This window comes from Saccostrea echinata, unplaced genomic scaffold (assembly GCF_033153115.1).
Source record: "Saccostrea echinata isolate AGI-Se365-2 ecotype Australia unplaced genomic scaffold, CSIRO_AGI_Sech_v1 ptg000020l, whole genome shotgun sequence".
Classification (NCBI taxonomy): Eukaryota; Metazoa; Mollusca; class Bivalvia; order Ostreida; family Ostreidae; genus Saccostrea; species Saccostrea echinata.
In genome coordinates, this window is record NW_026889769.1 from 4,512,333 (window position 1) to 4,532,950 (window position 20,618).

The 20,618-nt window shown below is 33.9% G+C and overlaps 1 protein-coding gene across 5 annotated transcripts in view; it reads right to left on the bottom strand.

Moving 5' to 3' along the window:
• Positions 1 to 229: 229 nt before the first annotated feature.
• The window catches only part of LOC133189966 (liprin-alpha-1-like), a 28,507-nt gene continuing 8,118 nt past the window's right edge, over positions 230 to 20,618 (bottom strand). For 2 of the 5 annotated variants that reach the window (XM_061325415.1, XM_061325419.1), the window contains 22 exons: positions 20,413 to 20,577; positions 17,598 to 17,672; positions 16,902 to 17,033; positions 14,304 to 14,528; positions 13,906 to 14,052; positions 13,323 to 13,541; positions 12,909 to 13,103; positions 12,696 to 12,772; positions 12,468 to 12,564; positions 11,725 to 11,939; positions 11,285 to 11,465; positions 10,476 to 10,568; positions 10,084 to 10,220; positions 9,681 to 9,883; positions 7,568 to 7,661; positions 7,377 to 7,458; positions 6,830 to 7,030; positions 6,150 to 6,325; positions 5,867 to 5,964; positions 5,511 to 5,686; positions 5,009 to 5,077; positions 230 to 3,158 (listed from right to left, as the gene is read on the bottom strand). In XM_061325415.1, coding sequence (XP_061181399.1) covers positions 2,958 to 3,158; positions 5,009 to 5,077; positions 5,511 to 5,686; positions 5,867 to 5,964; positions 6,150 to 6,325; positions 6,830 to 7,030; positions 7,377 to 7,458; positions 7,568 to 7,661; positions 9,681 to 9,883; positions 10,084 to 10,220; positions 10,476 to 10,568; positions 11,285 to 11,465; positions 11,725 to 11,939; positions 12,468 to 12,564; positions 12,696 to 12,772; positions 12,909 to 13,103; positions 13,323 to 13,541; positions 13,906 to 14,052; positions 14,304 to 14,528; positions 16,902 to 17,033; positions 17,598 to 17,672; positions 20,413 to 20,577 — 3,258 coding nt within the window. In that variant the 3' untranslated portion in view covers positions 230 to 2,957. Of the gene's footprint in view, positions 3,159 to 4,344; positions 4,379 to 5,004; positions 5,078 to 5,510; positions 5,687 to 5,866; positions 5,965 to 6,149; positions 6,326 to 6,829; positions 7,031 to 7,376; positions 7,459 to 7,567; positions 7,662 to 9,680; positions 9,884 to 10,083; positions 10,221 to 10,475; positions 10,569 to 11,284; positions 11,466 to 11,724; positions 11,940 to 12,467; positions 12,565 to 12,695; positions 12,773 to 12,908; positions 13,104 to 13,322; positions 13,542 to 13,905; positions 14,053 to 14,303; positions 14,529 to 16,901; positions 17,034 to 17,597; positions 17,673 to 20,412; positions 20,578 to 20,618 lie in introns of all 5 variants that reach the window. The other 3 variants (XM_061325417.1, XM_061325418.1, XM_061325416.1) reach the window with 3 other exon arrangements.

Below are 20,618 nucleotides of genomic sequence, written 5' to 3' on the forward strand. Positions count from 1 at the left end.
ATGACCAAGCTTAATCTAGCAGTGTTCTGTACATAAAGTACATGCATCTAGCACACTCCGACACCTAGGATTATAGGACTGTCAGTTGATGTATCTTTAAGCCAACAGCTATAAATACTTACCTTTTTAGTCACATCTGTAATATTTCAGGTGACAATTTCTTCTCCCTTCAGCCTTTTATATTTATGACAGACCTTGTACAAACCCACAAAACAAAACAACAAAATAATTTTACTGGTGTTTTGATGCTGTATTTGCATAAAAACATTCTATGCCGTACACAGTATCATAAGTATCAAATATCACAAATTGCATTTATACAAAATGGAGAAATAAATACATTGATAACAGAGCTACAGATTGCAGTGAGAAGCAGTCTCAGTAGTACCACACATTCATTCATTGTACACAGAAAGCTGTCCAATTTCTGCCAAAATTATACACATCTCATTTAATTTTTTTTCATATTGATGATTATTTTGAAAATAAAATGATCCTCCCATAAGAAACATGGGTACATGTTCACTGAGTTTGAAATACTATAATGACTTTCACATAAACATGAAGGATTCATGTACAGTGTAACACAAAGATAACACAAGTCTGTTTCTGGGTAGAACTTGATCAATGAACACAGCTTCTCTTTATCATCTATGAAAGCTAACAGCTGACAGGTCAGGGATTTAAAAAGTTGTAATATTTTGAGAATTACAGATCATTCCTCCATAATTGATATAATTTCAAAGTTAATACAAAATCCTATGTTTATTCTTTATTTAACAAAACACTAACTTTTCATTCTAACCAATACAAATTTATGAATAATTTTTTCACAGTATTTTCCGAATGTACTGAAGTTTGTTCATTGTTAGAAAAGTATCCAATCTAGCCTTTAGCACAAAATCCCATTAATGGAAGGTCTACTCCAGAACTCTATCTTCTACCTGTGTTAATATTATTTTGATTGAACATTGAAAATTTCTTATAGCCCATCATCATCAGTCTCAATGCAAAGCTATGCTTAACAGAATTATTTAATAAGCTGCCACAACCTAAGACTTCAAAAAGGGTCACTCTGACAATCAAAATGGACTCCTGTCTAGATAATACAGCATTTCTGCCATTTTAGCAGTATCACAACCTTGTGCTAGATAGTCTAACAACCTAAAGTACGTGAAGACTTTAGAAGTTCTTGTACCGAGATATGTCACCTTTTTTTTTTTTTTAAATTTCAACGAGCAGTTTGCAGCAGATAACCTCCACATTTACAATCTATTGTTCATTACACTGAATGGATTATAAAAGAATAGGTGTACTTAACAAAATGTATTTAAAATGACAGACAAAGAAGGCTATCTATGTTTGTACCTACCAAATTGCACAACATTTGAATGTTAAATTACTGAATATGTTTGCATAGACAGCCGTTTTATAAATTTTAGTTGGCTTACATTTTCAAGAGTAATCTATAAATGATGTATAAACTGAGATTTCAATGAATACATGATAAGTATATAATTTTGTTCTGATAATAATGCTGGTTTTTGTTTTATACATGATTCTAAGACAATATTATTGCTGGTTAAATGATCCAAAACTGCCTACTTGAACATATCTTTCATACACAATACACAAGGTTAATAAAATAATTTTAAAAATCTACTTTACTATCTATTTACATTTAATTTATTACTTTCTATATAAAAGTGAATGCTTATGTATATACATGTATATGTACATTTCTTTTTTAACACATTACATGACTATCTACTGTTTTTTTGAATTCTCATATAAGTTGAAAATTTTCTATAGCACTTTTGGATTTCAAACCTTTGTGGCACATTGTCTGTGCTCAATGTTTAGGGACAAATTTTGGGCAAGCCTTTATTTTTCACATCTTCAAACTATATAAGTTTCAAAGTAGGCAATATATTCAGACTTCTCAGTGCTCCTGATCAAAACAACTTACTGGAATCACCCTAAGTCAAAGGTCAAAGTCTGATTCCTTATTTCATCAACAATTAAAAAAATCATAACTTTAAAGATATTTCTTAATTTTCATAATTTTAAATGCTTTACATTCCCCCAAAAATACAGTTGGAAAGTGAAAGAGACAGGTTTGAAGTGGAATGTAGTCTATATATTACTTGCAGTAACAAACATATATTCATAATTCCAGAACTCTTCTCTGTCCCTGTTCAATTCTGACATTGTAAAAATAGGTTGACATTTCAATGGATATTCCATCCGGAATTACTTTTAAAGAAAATTTGCGAAATCCACATAAATTTCTTAAGAGTACTACATTTGTATATGTGAATCTTACATTTTACACTATTTATCTTCATATAAATATTTATACATGTATTATGCAGGTCAAGACTGAGGTAACTTTTCATGCTGGGTAAGAGTTATTTCCCTTAGAACTTGGACAGGAAGCAACAATAAACAGATCTCCATTTTCCTTGCTATAAATGCATTTGACTACAGCATGGAACACCGACAATACACACAAACACACACACATAGTGATGGTTAGATGATTCTTCTGTAGTTTTGGTCTTGGTAAAGTAAATGCCATTAAAAATTGTATGAGGAAAATTGACCATGGATGATACAAATGAATTTTCACATATAAATATTTTCTGTATAATACATGAAAATTTGGTAGAAATCTACCAAGTACTCTATACAAACAACAAATCTACCACTCTACCTTGTAGGGTTTTATAATATTCCCAGGTCTGATTTAAATACACCTGGTACTCTCAGCTTAATATATGACATCAATATCTTGACTCCAGATACACATAAGTGGCCAACATAAATAAAGGCTGTATTTATGGAAGAGTCTTCCTGACTCACATTTTTTTAAAAACAATTTATAATGTTATTTATAGATTTGCTATTTGTACAGTTAGATGCTAATAATTTGTTACAACCTAAAGTAAAATGTATTAATAGTTCATCATGTGTTCGGTGGTTCGGCGGTGCATGGAGTTGTCTGCTCCTCCTTGTCGGCGGACATGTTGGGGGGACTGCTGTGTCTGACCCTCAGTCCCGCTAGGCTCTCCCTCGTCTCCACTCTCGCGACTTTTGTCTTTGGTCCTGAATTTCTTCCTCCAAGATGGAGCTCGTCTCAACTTCCCTCCTTCACCCTGAAAATTCAAACATTTGTCAGGTATCCCCCAAGAAAAAAAAATCTCTTTACAATTAGTAGGAAAACAATAATAATGTTCATATTAATCAATAAGTAAGTTTAAATTCAGAATAACTTTCTACTACATGTAGTTCTTCTGAAAAGAGATAAAACTGTGATAAAATTTAAAGTAAATGAAGTGAAATTAGTACATGTATCTGTTTCTAGGTTTTCTTGTCAGGTCTGGTGATTCCCTGACATAAAGATAAGATGTAACCCTATTTTCTTATCACATATTTCCATCATATCACCTTCCTGGATAGCTTTGCAAAAATCAATACATAGGCATAGGTTTGCTTCATGGGTGCCTTGTCAAACAGAAACACCTTATTCAAAAAGTGTGAGCACTACCAAAATTTAAATAATTTATAATAATAAAACAGTATATTGAAATTAAAAGACTTCACTTAAAAAAAAAACCTTCATGAATCCCTGAAAAAAGTGTGTAATATTCCAGTTCATATTGACTTGATCTAATCTTATAAGCATATTCATGCATATTCATATTGTAGATAATCATTATAATCTATACTGTTTTTACATGTATATAACATATAAGCAACTGTGTAATCTACACTACCTTAATATTCAACTTCTGGTCTAAAAAGCTCTTGAATTTCATGCAGTATGACTTGCTGTTGTAGGATGTTATGACTGAATAAAGTAAGCCATTCAGTAGAAGATACAATGTCGGTATGATGAGTTGTTTTATAAAGTTATGTGACAGGAAATAATGATTCATTATGATACGGATATTTAATTACAGCGGAACTGAAGAACGTAGAGACTTCAAGTAAATATACACAGAATAATCAAAATAGAAAACATTTGTACCTTATCTTACAGTGCCCTGTGAATTTAGAGATAAATTTGAAATTCATTGTGTTATTTGGCTTTGATTTTACAAAATGTGTTACATATACCTCAAACCCCAGAAATCACACAAAAATACCAGTGTTTTCAACTCATCAAACAAAGACTGAAAAGTGATTTATTTTAAGAAATTTCTGGTTATATAGTTGAAAAAGTGATATGATAAAAATCATTATGAACAAAAGCATATATAAAAGGCCTCGTATGTCCCAAGTAATGCCAGTCCAAAATGCATCAGGTGTTATGGCATGAAAGCTGTTAATTTGTCTCACCTAAGAAAGATACTAATCCCTTCCTTTTTTTCTTCTGAAAATTCAAATTCAGCGGCAACATTAGCATTAAACTAGCATAATGATAATATAAAGTATTTGTCAAATTCTTTTTCATTCCCTTTCCTCAATCTCTTTTTGCACTGAGCATGGTTAGATATCTGAGCAAAAAAATATTTTTTTAAAAAATTGCAAAAAACAATCAAACATTGCAAAATGATTTTTCTCAAAATAAATTTAATGCTTGAGATAAAAACAAAAAAAGAAATGCATGCAACAAATCTGGTAACCATGCAAACATTACAGCATTCAGAAATGTTTTGCAATTAATTCATACTGGTACACATGTATTTTGAATTCCTATGATAAAAATTAATCAAAGGTAAAATATATCTACTTTACTTAATTTGAAAACAAAAATCAATTTCACTTTGAAACAAAGGAAAATAATAAAACATCACATTTAAAAAGCTCATAATTAAAAAAATATAACTCATACATGATGCTTTACTTTCTAACACTTCTGTTTCAAGTCACATTCCTGGACACTTTCACTCACCATCACAATGGATTTACGATTGGATAACATCAGGATCAAAGGTGACAGGATCCAATCAAATGTCACACAGGGGAGTCAAATCTAATTGTAATATAATGACTGACCTACCTCGTCCAAACGTCTGTCTGTTCCCAGGATCAACATGTTCCCAAATTCACGCTCTAAAACCTGGCGTGCCTGAATAAGATAATTTTATGGTTTTCATACATGTACATATAATCATACTACTCCATTTACTCATAAGACAGCTGTAGAAAATCTTTACTGGCAGTGTAGCAAATCGTAGAGAGTAGAATTTTCAACACTAGAATCTTTTGTATTGCAGTGATGTGTAAGAACATGTTCATAAAGTAATGTGGTGGGTCTGAACATAATCATTTGATGCAGCAATGTTACAAAGTACAAAGCCTGTAAACATTTACGGTTGAGTTTAAGTATCTCAAACATTGATATCTCAAACTCCATACATATGTCAAAGTGAATTTGAGATGTCCAAACCCTTTTCGATTATGCATTCTAACCTAAATATCTTGAATCCTCAGATACCTCTTTTTTGCTCATCCCCATTTAAGATAACAAGGTTTGACAGTAATCCTATATTGTTTCTAACCTGTGAGCTTTGGCTTGGAATCTGTAGGGCTAGTGCCATACTGTTGGCATCAAAGCTTTCATCTAAGGCAATTAGAGCACCATGAACCCCAGATTCTATTAGATTATTTGCATATTCCCGTAAACCTATGGATTGGACCCACTTTATAAGTCTCTCATTGGACCACACCAGTATATCTGAAAAACAAGATGGAATGACACTCAAACTACACAATTAAAGGGGTTTTCTTTTTTCCCTCTCTTTTTTTAAATTTCTTTTCAACAAATACTATGTATATATATGTTTGTTTTAGAAAGCTATTTACAAAATTCGATGTGTACATGTTTATTGTGTCTTCTCTAATATTCAAACATTACCTTTAATTTCTGTAGCACTTTCTTCTCGTCTCCTTTCCAATTCCTTCTTGTCATAATTAACACGTTTTAAACAATTAATCGCATACTGTAAACTTGTTCTGAAAGAGAAAATGAATAATGTATGGTAGCTGGTTTCAAACAATTATTAATATATACAACACAGTACATCAAATAGTGAATACTCCAAAGAAATGTCAAATCGCTAGATCATCTACCGGTACATTCTCAAGAAGTATTTTCACTTCAAAAATTGCTCATTTCTGTTTATGAAATCAACACTGACCTATGAAAGCTATCCACCATTTTGAGTTGTCCCCTCAGATCTTTTTTGGTCAGATGATCCAGCATCCTTGCGTCCACCAGACACTCCATGAAGTGACTGCGATACTGAGGGAGACCAATCGACGGAAGCCATTCATTGCCAATCCATTCATGATTCATGTCACCAAACGCCAGGGTCTACAACAAACAGCGAAACAAAACTGTTAATTTTTCTATCATGAACAAAATTAATAAATTGGCAATTAGTAACGAAATTGTAAATTTCGCAATGATTAACATAATTGTTAATTTAGCAGTCAGTAACAAATTGTTAATTTGGCAAGCATTAACAATTAACAAAATTTGGCAATCCTTGCCAGGGTTAAGGTTCATGTAAAGTCAAATCTGAACTTAGTGAATGAATTCTTCAGAGAACAAAATGAAGCAAATGAGAAGCATATGCATTACAAGAGTTATCATTACCATCTTTAAGGTTATAAAAATTTCTGCAGAAGACAAAACCTACATTATGTTAAAGAGTGCTTTATTGTGAATGTGAAAATAAAACATGTTTGATTTAGGAAAAAAGAGTATAAAATATTGCTTTTAATTCATCTATATGATTCTTGAAATTTTCATGAATAAGGGTGCAAAGATACGGTATTCCGTGTTAATGGTCATCTGATGTCCACCTATACTTACAGAACTGGAAGTTTTGGGTGCAGATGGACTGGTCAGACTGACCATCTCCTGGATGGCTAGTCGTAACTTCAGACGATGTAGAGGATTGCTGATTCCTATTTCTCTCTGTATCTCCTGATCAGAAAGTGCAGACATGATTGCACCACTTTTGACATTAGCTCTACATGCTGCTACATACCAAGCAGGCATACCCACCCACAGCTGAAAATACAAATAAATCTTTCTGACTGGAAAATCAAAAAGCAACTTATGAAAAAGCAACTAATTACTGAATATCAATCTTCAAACGTGAACCCGTAGTTTTAAAAATCTTGTTGAATCTGATCACTTAATAATATCTTGCATATTTATCAATAAGAAAATTACATTCTTTTATTAAGTGAAAATTTACATGTTTGACTTGTGTATTTATCCCTAAGAAAAATATATTCTTTTATCAAGGGGAATGTACCTGTTTGAGTTGCGTATTTATCAATGAGAAAATTATATTGAAAATTATATTCTTTTATTTAGTGCAAATATACGCGCTTGACCATTTGATTAATACCTCTAGCCAGGCTACCACTGTTGGTCCATTCCACAAAGCAAAAGGTGTACCCGCCTTCATAGCTTCCTCTAGCAGTTCATGCCTGTTACATAATAATTCATTCATTCATTATAAATAGCTCCTTGAATTTCAAATTAATGTGAAGGGACTCTCTTACTCTTGAATTTATTAGAGGTTTTAGTGAATCTTACTTTTTCTTTTTCCTCCTGTCATACTCCGATTGACCCAGGCCAAGAGTCAGGGCATCCCCAGCACCCACATCACTCAGGTCCGCGAATGCACCCCCTGTACAAAAACAAGATACGTAAATCAAGGATTACAAAGCTTTACTCAATGATTGTCATTTATAAATGAGATACAGCCTTGTATCAAATGAATGTTCAAATGATGCATTAGTTAATTCATCTTGAAAATTCTTAAATTACATATTTAAAAAAACTAAAACTGCCATAGTCTGCTTCCCTAGATGCCTTTAAAATTTGGTCAAAGTCTGGTTTAAAGTTACTTGGGCATGAACCTGCTTCAAAAATTTAATCCCTATGCTCATCCAGAAAAGATATGTCAAATACAGCATCCTTGGCATGAGTAATAGTGTGTGTTTCTCTTTATTCATTGTCAATTATGGTTTAATGTGGGAATTATAGTTTTTGGACAAATGTTACTGCTAACAAGAAGTCCAAGGGCCTTAACGGTCACCTGAGTAAAATAACACAATTTTGAGGATCCATAAGCTGATAAATGAAGCTTTGTTGCCCAAAAGCAAGAAAAATAGTTGGAAAAAGCAAGAAAAATAATTGGTCTAGTATTTATCTGTCCCCAATTTATCACTATTACCATGCAGACTTTTAACAAAATGTCTATTTTTAACCCCATATAATTACTTTTCACATTGGCCTCTCTTGGCCTTTGAAGAACATTTAAAAAGATAAGTTATTTTTGTCTTGTTTTTATTCATCTATTACTTCCAAGTCTACCTGATCATTAAAACTATGAAAGTACTTTTTGTATTATACAATAAATATTCTTGCATGATTCTCTTATTCTATTAAGCTTTCAAGTACATTGTTTACAGTGATTAATTATCAAAGGTGAATGGCAAAGGGGAATAACTTTGCTAAGCGCAGAATACAAGTTAATAGAGCCCTGGCCAGGACCAGAACACTTGACTATAAAAATACCTTTGCATATTAAAACTTGTACTCTGTTTGCCTCGAATATGCCCAGAAGCATAGAAGATTTTCAAAGAAATGCATTTTCACTACATAATCAATAGAGCCCCGCCCTAACACCAGAACCCCTGACCCTGGGGTCATGAAATTCAATTTTCGAAGAAGCAGTCATGCTCATCATAACTATGTACTTAGTTACTTAATTTAATACCCAGAAGCAGAGAAGAAGATTTTCAAAGGAATAATTCACTTTCACTATATGATCTATATAGCCCCACCCTAGCACCAGAACCCCCAACCCTGGGGCCATGAATTTCACAATTTTGGTAGAGGACTCAATGCTTATTACAATCATGCCAACAGTTTGACTGCTTGATGTCCAGGAGTAAAGAAGAAGATTTTTAAAGACTGCATTAATTTTGGTGGTTTTAGCCCCACCCCTCAGGCCCAAAGGGGGCAGGGACCATGAAATTCAAAATTTTTGTTCCCCTTTACCCATAGATGCTATATACCAAATATGGTTGAAATTGGTTAAGCAGTTTTAGAGAAGAAGCTAAAAATGTTCAAATGTTAACGCACGACGCACGCCGACGGACGAAAACGGATTGCAATAGGTCACCTGAGTGACTCAGGTGACCTAAAAATCACATCAGGTCAATGATTTAGAAAATAACAGACACTCAGATGCAGCATTCAAAGCATGACTTGTGGCATTCATTCCTGGATACAAAATCAGAACAAAATGTTTTTTCAAATTATGGGTAACAATGCAGATTTTTTGGAAATGGATCTGCTCTAACAACTTTAACCTGCACTTACTTAGAGTAAGCAGACATCAACATTAACACCCAAGCTGGGATACCATTAGTTCAATGCTAAGTAAGGTGCGCAGAAAACTGATACATGAAAATGGGAACATACATATACATTATATATGTTTACCACACTAATTTCCTGAATATTCTATGTGCCATATAAAATAAATACTATACACACTTTAACTATATTCTTTTTTCTGTAAGCCATCTTGAAAACAATTTTTATGGAGGGTCCATCATAATGAGAAGGGTCCCTTATGTATTGCCACCATGTTAAACTGAATGCCACAAAGAGAAACAAACTACAAAATACACACCAGAAGGAAGCAGCTCTTGAGGTAGACCTTTGGCTTTCTGCTTTTCCTTCTTGCTGAAGAGTCGGCCCAGTGAGCTCTTGATGCCTTTTTTCTTTTGTTGCTGCTGTTGCTGTTGTTGCTGGTTTTTGTGGAGAGAATCTTGGCTGCTGTTTGGTGTACTGAAAGGACTCTGAGAGGACTGGGTGGTATCTATTACAGTTCTACTGCAAAAAGAAAATAAAAATGTTTTTTTCAAACAGAACAGCAAAAACATATTTGGTACAATCTTCTATTCCAGTGTTGTGTGTATGGGGTGTTCTGGGGGACTTTCCTACATGTAGGTGTATTCTGTACAGAAGTATTATGTCTGGCCATGGCTAATTGATGCCTTGGAGACTGTGGAGTGGGGAACTAGATTTCTTACCTTGGTGTATCCTCTACAGAAGTATTATGACTGGCCGTGGCTCGTTCAAGCCTTAGAGATCGGGGGGTTGGGGGACTAGATTCACACTTGATTTGTCGATTCTCCTCATTAATGGTTGAGTCATCTCTACTATACATCTGAAATGGAGAAACAATGCTTGTCACATAAATACTTCTACCCTGTTGTATGTACATGCATCTTTGAATATATGATTGCAACAAATACAACAATACTTCTTTAGGATTTCTTAATAATACTTCTTTGAAATATAAATTATTTAGTATTAAATCTATAGCACAACTCTTTTTTAATAGATGATACACATACATTTTTTTAATGCAGATTTTGTGGCTAAGTAATGATTAAGACTTGTACCTGACCAACAGACTTACCTGTGATATATTGTTTTCATTGGCAGCAGTAGCTAACTGAGGACTAGAGGAGGAGTAGGTATACAGGTGGGCAGTGGACATTCCAGCAGGAGCCTGAAACACACATTTCAATCAGCTTCTCAGTTTACTCACACACAGGTAAACTGTGAATCTTCAAAATTTATACTTTAAATATAAAATTAACTCCAAGGTTTCAAACTTGAGATTTTTTGTCCTGTACATGCATACAGTTTTCGGGTAGGGAGATAGAAGTGTGTGCAGATGTCAAAATATCATGCTTTTTCTACTTTATACCTGTCAGAGAAAAAGCTAAATGTAAATCAAATCTGGAACAAAGTACAACTGTACTAAACAATATCAAACAGAAGTCATGCACAGTATGTGTGGAAATGTGCTGAATACACCAACCATTTTTTTTTTTTGGTAAAGAATATCTAATGCAAAACATTCTCTATTTTTGGAGTAAATTTCCTTGCTGAAAACACTATGTGCAGTTCTCTGTATATACATCATTTTATACCAGCACATTTGAAACACATCAGATGATAGGGAGTCAGTAAAACCAGTGTAAAATAATAACAAAACTTCACTTGACCAATTTCAAATAAACTCCAAATTTAAATCAAGAAATCTTTGAGAAATATGGAAAGGAACTTTACTAGGAAGAAAAAAAATTTAATCCTCAAAATTATAGAAATGATTTAATGTGGAAATGAAAAATGAGAGTTACACCAAGAATGAAAGAAAACCAAACCTAGAGAGAATGGAACTACCACATCCACAACAACAACCACTGACTCCCCACTTACGGTATGGTACTTTTGAAGGTAATCTCTTGTTTGTAATGAACGAGTAGTGGGCGTCGCCCTCTCGCTCAATGGCGGAGAGGTGCGCCATCTGTTGGCAATCGTATCAAGACTACCACTCCCTACCCGACTTTCCAGTTCTTCAGCTCTCTGCTCTGTGGTTTCTTTTTCTTCTTGGATTAACCTGAAACATCAATGATGTGGATAAATTTTTTTATTCTAAGATATTTATGATTCTAAAAAAAAAATTATGATTAAAATCCTTCCTCTTAATATTAGGAAGAGATAAACTTCACATGACAGAATAGGTAAAATTGCTAGTTTAATTTTTAATCATAAAATTCCTTCCCTTATGAGAAATCTTTTCCATTTTTGCAGGCTACTGAAATACCCAAATCTATCCTTGAAAATTTTTGATTCATTCTTAAGATCCCATACTATACCTAATTTCATTATTTATTGCATCTAACTGCTCTTGGAGCATGAGTGCCAGTGTCTGGGCATCAGTGGGGCCACTTGGGGACCACATATCAAATGCTTCAATCACAGACTCATTCTCGCTTCCCTCTGTGTCACTAGCATCAAATGCCTGCTGAAGTTTCTCCAGGATCTGGGCTTGTTTTAATTTCTCATGCTCCTGCTCATTCAGGGTGTTCACCTAGGGATTATTATAAATATACACATACTATCATTTACATCATCAAATAAAAAGGTGACCTTCAAAAATTAACTGGATTCAAACCTTTCCTATCTGAATCAAAGAAGGCTTGTCACTTGCAATATACTTATGGAATGAATGAACTAGCCAAGTTATACTGTATAATCTCAGTTGGGGTAGTTTATGCTTATAAACTGCAAAGCAGTAAAAAAAATAATAAATGAAATATTAACTGTTCCAACCAAGGTTATACAAGTATAACTTGGGTAGCTATTAAATTCATTCCTTATAATTTAATTTTCTATTTTTTAAGTGTAAACAATAAGACAATTTTCCTGTCAAACATGCCTTCAAATTTTTTAAACTGTTACCTCAAATGGATTGATAGCTTTTTGACTGAGTCATTGTGACTTGGGCAACACAGGTTATAAAATATAAATTTTTTTTCTATCCAATCAAATGTCATGTCACAACCAGGATTAACTTATCTGAGACTACAGAGGAAGGAAATATTGTGATGAAGCAGACCTTTGTTGGATCCTCCTCTAGAGACTGCTCTCGTCCCCTCTGTGACCTCCTGGTGACCTCATCCATAGGACTTCTGATGACGTACCCTGTACCTGGCCTGTAAACAAAATCATTCTCCATTATCCCTCAGGTACACTTACTTTATAATTAATTCTTTAACATTAAAGCAAAGCATAAAGAGTGATGGATGTATTTTATTTTGTGTGAGTATTGATGACCAGCAAGTACCTGGCAAGGTGTTCTATCTGCTGCCTGAGTGTGTCCACCTCCCTGTTAGCACGAACCAAATCCTCAGATATCCTTTCCTAAAACATTCAAGGAAAACTATTCAGCATGACAACATGATTTGAAATTTTCAACTTGCTGGCATGTATTAGAAAGATAATTATTATCAAGTTTGGATATTTTTTGGGAAGGGGGAAAGGGGGGGGGGATTCTTACCTTTTCTTGTTGAGTTTCATCCAAAGCCTTGCGGATTCGTTCAAGTTCCTGAGTCAGTTGATTTTTGTCCTCTAGAGCTCCCATTCGCTCTTTGAGATGTAGCTGTAGTCGCTCATTAGACTCGGCCAATAACTTGTCCACAGTTGCTGACAGCCTGGCATTGTGTTCTTCATTCATCTTCTCCCTCATTCTAGCCTGTAACACACACACTTACTGATTAAGGTTAATTACACAACACAATCTACAATCAAAACAAGGAGCAAAAGAATATCACTGTTTGTGATGGAAAAACACATTTTCACTGGGCAGTCTTAAGTGACAAGTCTGAGCTTCTGCTCTGATTATGATGAACTGCGTAAAAGGGTAGTAAGTATCTCTACAATTCTCTCGACAAGGATGATAAATAAACCCTACCCTGGACAGCTCTGCCTCGTTATCCTTCAGCTTCTGTTCAACTCTAGACACTCTCTCCTCTGCTGACCCGTGTAACTCCTCGGCCTTGTTCAATGCCTCCATACGCTGGGCAAGTTCAGCCTCCACAGTGGGCAGTGCTTCTGCCTTCTTCAGAGATTGTTGTAGTTTCTGTTCTGCCAGCTCAAGCCTCTCTTGAACCTGTCTAAGCTTTTCCTCAGTCTACAAACAAATTATTTTCAATTATTTTAAGATACCACACTATACATGTCAGGATAACCATATACAGGAACATAATGCACTGTGTTATTTTTGTTACATTCATATTCTTGATAAAGTTGCAAAGAAACACTGTATAATTTATAAGTCAGAAAGACATTATTAAAACATAATTAATACAATCATGTATTTGTTCAAAATCAAACACCACTGATCAAATGCCAAAGGATAAATAAAAGGAATGATACATTTCCTAATTTAAACACCAATTCAGTAGCGTTGATAGGCTATGTGTAAAGTCTTTATACATGTTTCTTAATATGACACAACTTTACAAACTTTGCCAAGGATAATGAAAGTAACATACCGATTTGAGTTGGCTTTCCTTGGTGGCTAGTTCAGACTCTAACTTATCATTCAGATCATGAAGTGAAGTTGATTCCCGCTGAGCATTTAAGTAACGTTTCTCTAAGGTGGCTATCCTTTCCTCCTGATCCTCCCTCTGAGCCAGGGACTGTAAACAAAAACTCGGCAACTTAAACAATTAATTTAAGACAATTATATCCAAAATCTGCTGTGAATTTTCAAGAGCTTCCAAAGTTGCCTAAACCTGGGGAAGGTTGTATAACTTTCCTTACCTTTGTGTAGTTTAATTTGTTAATGCTTACTTGTAAATATACAAGATCAACATTATGTACAATATTCTTTTGCAAAGTCTTACGTAATTTAACCCTACGATTTAACAAATGACCCTGGACTAGTTACCTCTCTGAGGTCTCGCTGTAACTTGACTAATTGTTCCTGAGCTTTGTTCAGATCTTTGGTGGCAGTTGTGGATGTCTCCTCGAGCTCTGTGATTTTATTGGTTAATTCTAATAATCGAGTCCTTGTTGATGTTAACTCGGAGTTCTGTTTCTCCACTGTGTCCTGAAGTTCAATGACTCTGTTAACCTCTGAGTCAGGGTCAATAGAGCCATTCGATAGCCTTTGCTGGAAAACAGAATATTAAACAGATGCAATGTATATTCTTGTAAAATAATCCATAATGTCATTACCTTAATCACTTAAAGTTGGCAAAGAACTCTGATAAATTACAGACAATAATGAATTTTATTAATGAGTTTGAAAGACTGAAAACCTGGAACGTTGTGAACATTATACGACGCACAAACAACACAGGCAACCTTATATCTAGAGCAGAACTAAATTATTTCTGTGCAACACTTAAACCCTTTCAAACTAGGATTGTGTGTCTCTTGTTCTAGGGGTTCTGACTTACAATTTACCATAACATTACATCTGGTTTCTGATTGTTAGTTTCTCAAGTTTCTGTCAAATACTCTGTTTTAAACCTATAAGACTCATGCATTTCTGATTTTAAATGGTCTGTGTGTTGAGGTCCTGTTTAAAAGTAAGGGTTTAAACCCACTTTGCCTTGTTTATATGTTTTGAAAATAACTGTCTACCGAAAATCTCTTTGCATTTTTGGGTTTTGACCCACCTTGACATGTATATCTGGTATTGGATAAGTGTATCCTAAGATTTGGGGTTTAGACCCAGCTTGACATGCATTTCTGGTTTTGGATGACTGTATCCTAAGATTAAAGGTTCAGACCTACCTTGACATGTATATCTGGTTTTGGATAACTGTATCCTAAGATTTGTGGTTTAGATCCACCTTCACACTGGATAATTGTATCCTAAGATTTGGGGTTTTGACCAACCTTGACATGTATATCTGGTTTCGGATATAGTACCCACCTTGACATGTATATCTGGTTTTGGATACAGTACCTACCTTGACATGTATATCTGGTTTTGGATAGAGTGCCCACATTGACATGTATATCTGGTTTTGGATACAGTACCTACCTTGACATGTATACTTGGTTTTGGATAATTGTATCCTAAGATTTGGGGTTTTGACCTACCTTGACATGTATATCTGGTTTCGGATATAGTACTCACCTTGACATGTATATCTGGTTTCGGATACAATACCCACCTTGACATGTATATCTGGTTTTGGATACAGTACCTACCTTGACATGTATATCTGGTTTTAGATACAGTACCCATGTATATCTGGTTTTGGATACAGTACCCACCTTGACATGTATATCTGGTTTTGGATACAGTACCCACTTTGACATGTACGAGGAGTGATCAAAAAGTGCGCGAACTATTTCTATATTTACAAAACCACAATTCAGATCAGAATGAAATTTGGCACACATATAGTCATACACGTGTTCTATAAATAACAGATGTTAAATAATGTTTTGCTCCGTGTTTGTGACGTCACAATGTGAAAATGACGTCAATATGTAGGTCACTTGTGACAAAAAATTGTTGACTCATTCGTACTCAAGCAACGAACAGCTGTAAAGTTTATCTTATATCTTGGAAATTCCTTTGCAGTAGAATATGATAATTTGTACAAGGTTAATGAAGACAAAAGACTTACCATAAGTTCAGTCATCAATTGGATTGATTGTTTAAGTGAAGACAGGGAGATGGTTAAAAATGATGTTTGTTCTGTTGCCCAGCGAAAGCAAGCCAGTGAAAAGATGTGTCCTTAGTTGGGCAATTTGTTGTGAAACATCGTCAAGTTACAATTAGAATAATGGTTGAATATCATAACAATAATATAATTATTATATCCCTAAAATATCGTTTACTTTAGACTTTTAACATATGAGATATGATAAAAAGAAGGCGCCCAGACTTAATCCACATTGGATAAACGACGCTCCTGAGACAGAGGACTCGGGTTGTGATGGGTCACCATACTAATTGTGGGAAGGGATATCCTTATCCACCCATCCTATTGCCGAGATTTGGCAATCTCTGACAGATGAACTGTTCTTGTTATAAAAAATAGCTTGCATGGTAAGAAATAAAAGACTCGGAAAAATCTTTTAGCTTCTCTGAACAAACTGCTACGGAGCATGTCACGTGACTGTCTGGATCATGTGATTTGCGCAAGGGCAGAACAATGGCAGATGTGTATTAAAATCGTTGAAGACTACTTTAAAAAATAATAAACACTGAAACCTCATTTTATTTCTTTTAAGGAAGTAATTCAATTAGTTCGCGAACTTTTTGATCACCCCTCATATATCTGGTTTTGGATACAGTACTCACCTTGACATGTATATCTAGTTTTGGATAACTGTATCCTAAGATTTGTGGTTTAGACCCACCTTCACACTGGATAATTGTATCCTAAGATTTGGGGTTTTGACCTACCTTGACATGTATATCTGGTTTTGGATACAGTACCCACCTTGACATGTACATCTGGTTTTGGATACAGTACCCACCTTGACATGTATATCTGGTTTTGGATACAGTACCTACCTTGACATGTATATCTGGTTTTGGATGGTCTGTCTCCTGAGTTCCTGTTTCATGCTTTAAGGGTTTTAGACTGTCCTCTGTACTGCCACTGGAATGTCGAGATTTACTCTGCTGTTCTCGTAATGTGAATAACTGCAACAAATAAATAAAGTACTTAATGTACAGTTTATCATAATTATCAAATATGTATTAAAACCATTTACATGAAGTTATGGCAAAATATTGAGTTGGACAGATAATTATTACATAAGCTCTGTGTTTAGAAAACCTTTTAAGAACTCCAATAACAAATTGGTATATGCAACATCAAAACAACTATATGAAAAAATCAAATAAATGCATTTATCTTATCTAGATAGTAAAAGAAATATTTGCAATCATTTATCTATAATCATTTATTTTAAATGCTTCTAACCAGAATGTTACCTCCATTAAAATTTGCTATTTTCCATTAAAATCTTGTTTGCTAGATTTAGCATGCTACAGGTAAATTTTACATTCTATAATATATGTAAGCTTGGAATGAAGTCTTATACACAACACAGGCAGCATAAAAGCTCTTCCTAGTAAATGATCAGCTGTCTGTGTGCATGTTTCTAATGAAGCTACTTAACTTCTGATAAAAATAATTAACCATTAAAAAAAAACAATTAACTAGTGAGTACTACACAGGTAATTATTGTCAATATAACACACCTCTTGATTAGCATTTGTTAACTCTTCTTCTAATGAGGCCACTTTTTCTAATGCAACTCGAAGACGTTCTCGGACCTAGAATAAAGAATAATACATGGAATTTAGCAAAAAAGTAAATTAAGCATAATCAGTCATCAAAATAGCATACATCTGCTTCTGAATTATATTCTTCATAAATTTATTTGATGAATTCAAAATAAGAGTATGGAAAAAAAAATTTAAAATAAATAATCAATTTTTCCATTCAAGATACATAGACCATTCACGAAAAAAAAATTAAATAAATAAAAAAGAACTTTTTATGATAATATGCTGTCTTTCATTTTGAACATGAAATATACTTTGAATGAAATAAAGTCTTACTATTCAAAACATGTACTTTACTATGTTTTCCTCAATATATACTTTCCTCTCTTACAGTGTAACAGATGGTGGTATTCAGCAGAATGCTAAATATCATTACATCATATTTGTGAGAAAAAACACATTGACTTTAATTATTTGCTCAAAGCACTCTTGATAAGAGAAAAGCAAGGACAAATATTCATATCAGAATCAGAGAGACTTAGCCACAAGAATCAATTTTTCGGAGGGTTGTTGTCTCTTCTGTGCTGTCTGTATATCACAATACAGGGCTTATAATCAGGAAAAGGTCCAATTAAGGAAGCAGAAATCGGCCTGGGTCAATGGCGCAATCATTGATTTTCTCAGTTATTTAATACAGACTAGTGCTCCCCCTAGGTGCCACTCCAGTCTTTTTTTCTGGGTCTGCGGGATTAGGATGCTGATAATATTGTTTCATTACAGCTTGCCAATATTTTATCAAATAATTGATAGATAACAGCATTTATGCTTTACCATTTTTCTTTTATGCATATTACGTAATCTTTGGGGTTCAACAATTACCAAGAACATAGAGATAACAGAAAATTATTTTCCCCTTTTACCATGTAAAAGAGAAATCAATTTCTGTATCAGATATAAAGAATTGTACACACAGTTACAATTTGTCACAGGCCTAATCAGCCATAAGAGTTTCTGATTTTTTTCGTTATATACATAATATATTTCAATATCTCAAAAACTGAAAATCAGATCAGCTTAAAAAAAATTCAAACCTGAAATATATGTAAAAATCTACTGTAGAAATTATTAGGCCTTGTATAAGGTGTTTATATTGATATCATAGTGAACAATTTCTACCATTTTAGGACAATGAAAGCCCAGACTGGTCTTCATGATAAACGATGGCAGAGACGGAAATTAATCAATGGAGCTGTTTATAAAATGAACAGACTAAGGTGGTTATCTGGAATCATGGGTGAATTTGACCCACACTCAGTATACATGTAACCAAATGCATTTTCATAGATCCATTTAGGGAAATGTTACTGTAAGATATGCAGCTTTGAAACAATCCTTGCATATAATTCAGATAACATAAGTCTCATTTTCATTTACTGTAGAAGTACCTTTTTCCATGTGGTATTAATTTATGCTATGTACCCAGTCACAAATTTTCCGTGGAAATTTTCCCAGCATACTACCGGTAATAGAACATTAAGGCATTTAGTGGTAATCTAAGAAATCCACATAATTTTCTACCCATGGATTGAACAGAAATTGTGATTTGGTGGAATTATGACTCTGTGGAAAAAAGTATGTTTACAGACTTCATATATCATGTTTAATTCAGATTTTATGTCAAGTCATATTTAAAACTTGGGCATTTACACTTTGTCTTCGATGTTTTCTTTTTTTTTTTGTGAGTAAACTCATCCCATCAGTACTATCAAAGAAGTACAGTGAAGAAAACCTAAACATGGTCTGAATGATTAAGAAAACAATGGAATGGGACTCTCTGTTTTCAACTTTTCATCCACATGAGATCTTCTACAAATCAAGGCCATAGGCCTATATGTCACTTAAAAGTGTTTCTATACTTATAAACATCAGATGCAGTAACACGTCTCCTATCCTGGAAAACCTTCAGTGATGATTTGTCCAGCATAATAAAAGTCAAGTTTTAAATCTAATACCATGTTAGCTATTAGGTAGTATTGAAGATATTAGAAAAAAATATCTTAGATGATAAATGTCATCTAAATTTAAAGTCAAGTAAATCTACATCTTGAATATTTTTTCTTTTTTTCTCTTCTAATATAAGGCTTAAAGTTATTCAGGAACGGACCTCTCCAAAAAATGTTATCCCATCACTCATTTGGCAAATACAGGTTAAAAAATACAGTCTCCAAAGCAAAATACTCCTACACTATCATTTATGTTAGTTTTATTCAGTAATAAATTATTAAGAATGAACCAATTTAAATAAATTATACCCAGCTAATCACCCAGAAATGAACAGTCAAACAATGTTCCAAGCACAACAGGGAATATACATTTGAAAATGAAACTTTCATGAATTTAAGCTCAGTCATTAATATAGGGACATACATGTAGATACTGCTCAATGGACACTCTCAAAAACTTTTTTAATTTGATTTAAGAACTATGAAATATATTGAACATGGCTGCCATGGCAACTTTATCCGCGGTCTGGTGCTGTGCACAAATTGCAAAATAATCTAAATTTCCATCAAACGTTTTCTGGTGTTTCAAGATTTTTTCCCCCTTCTTTAAAGTATCTTATGGATTTCAGAGAATTAATGTCATTTTAGAAAGGCTCAAGTTCCCTTTTTTTGGTTGTTTTTTTTGTTAATGGATTTGAGGTGTTCTATCCTCTATAAGAAATAAATGTACATTTTCATTTGGAGTTTTTGTGGTGTTTTGTCCTTTATGAGAAAAATAAAAGTACCTTTTCATCCAGAGCTTTGTGGTGTTCAAACAGAGACTTGAGGGCTTTCAGCACCTCCACTTCACTGGACACTCCAGCTGGGGACGAGGCCTGACGCTTGACCACAGTCATCCGGAGTGATCTCTCATGCCTGGATACCAAACACTCAAGATGTTCCAGTAACAACTACAAACAGAAACACTACAATGCAGAGCAATCAAAATGCA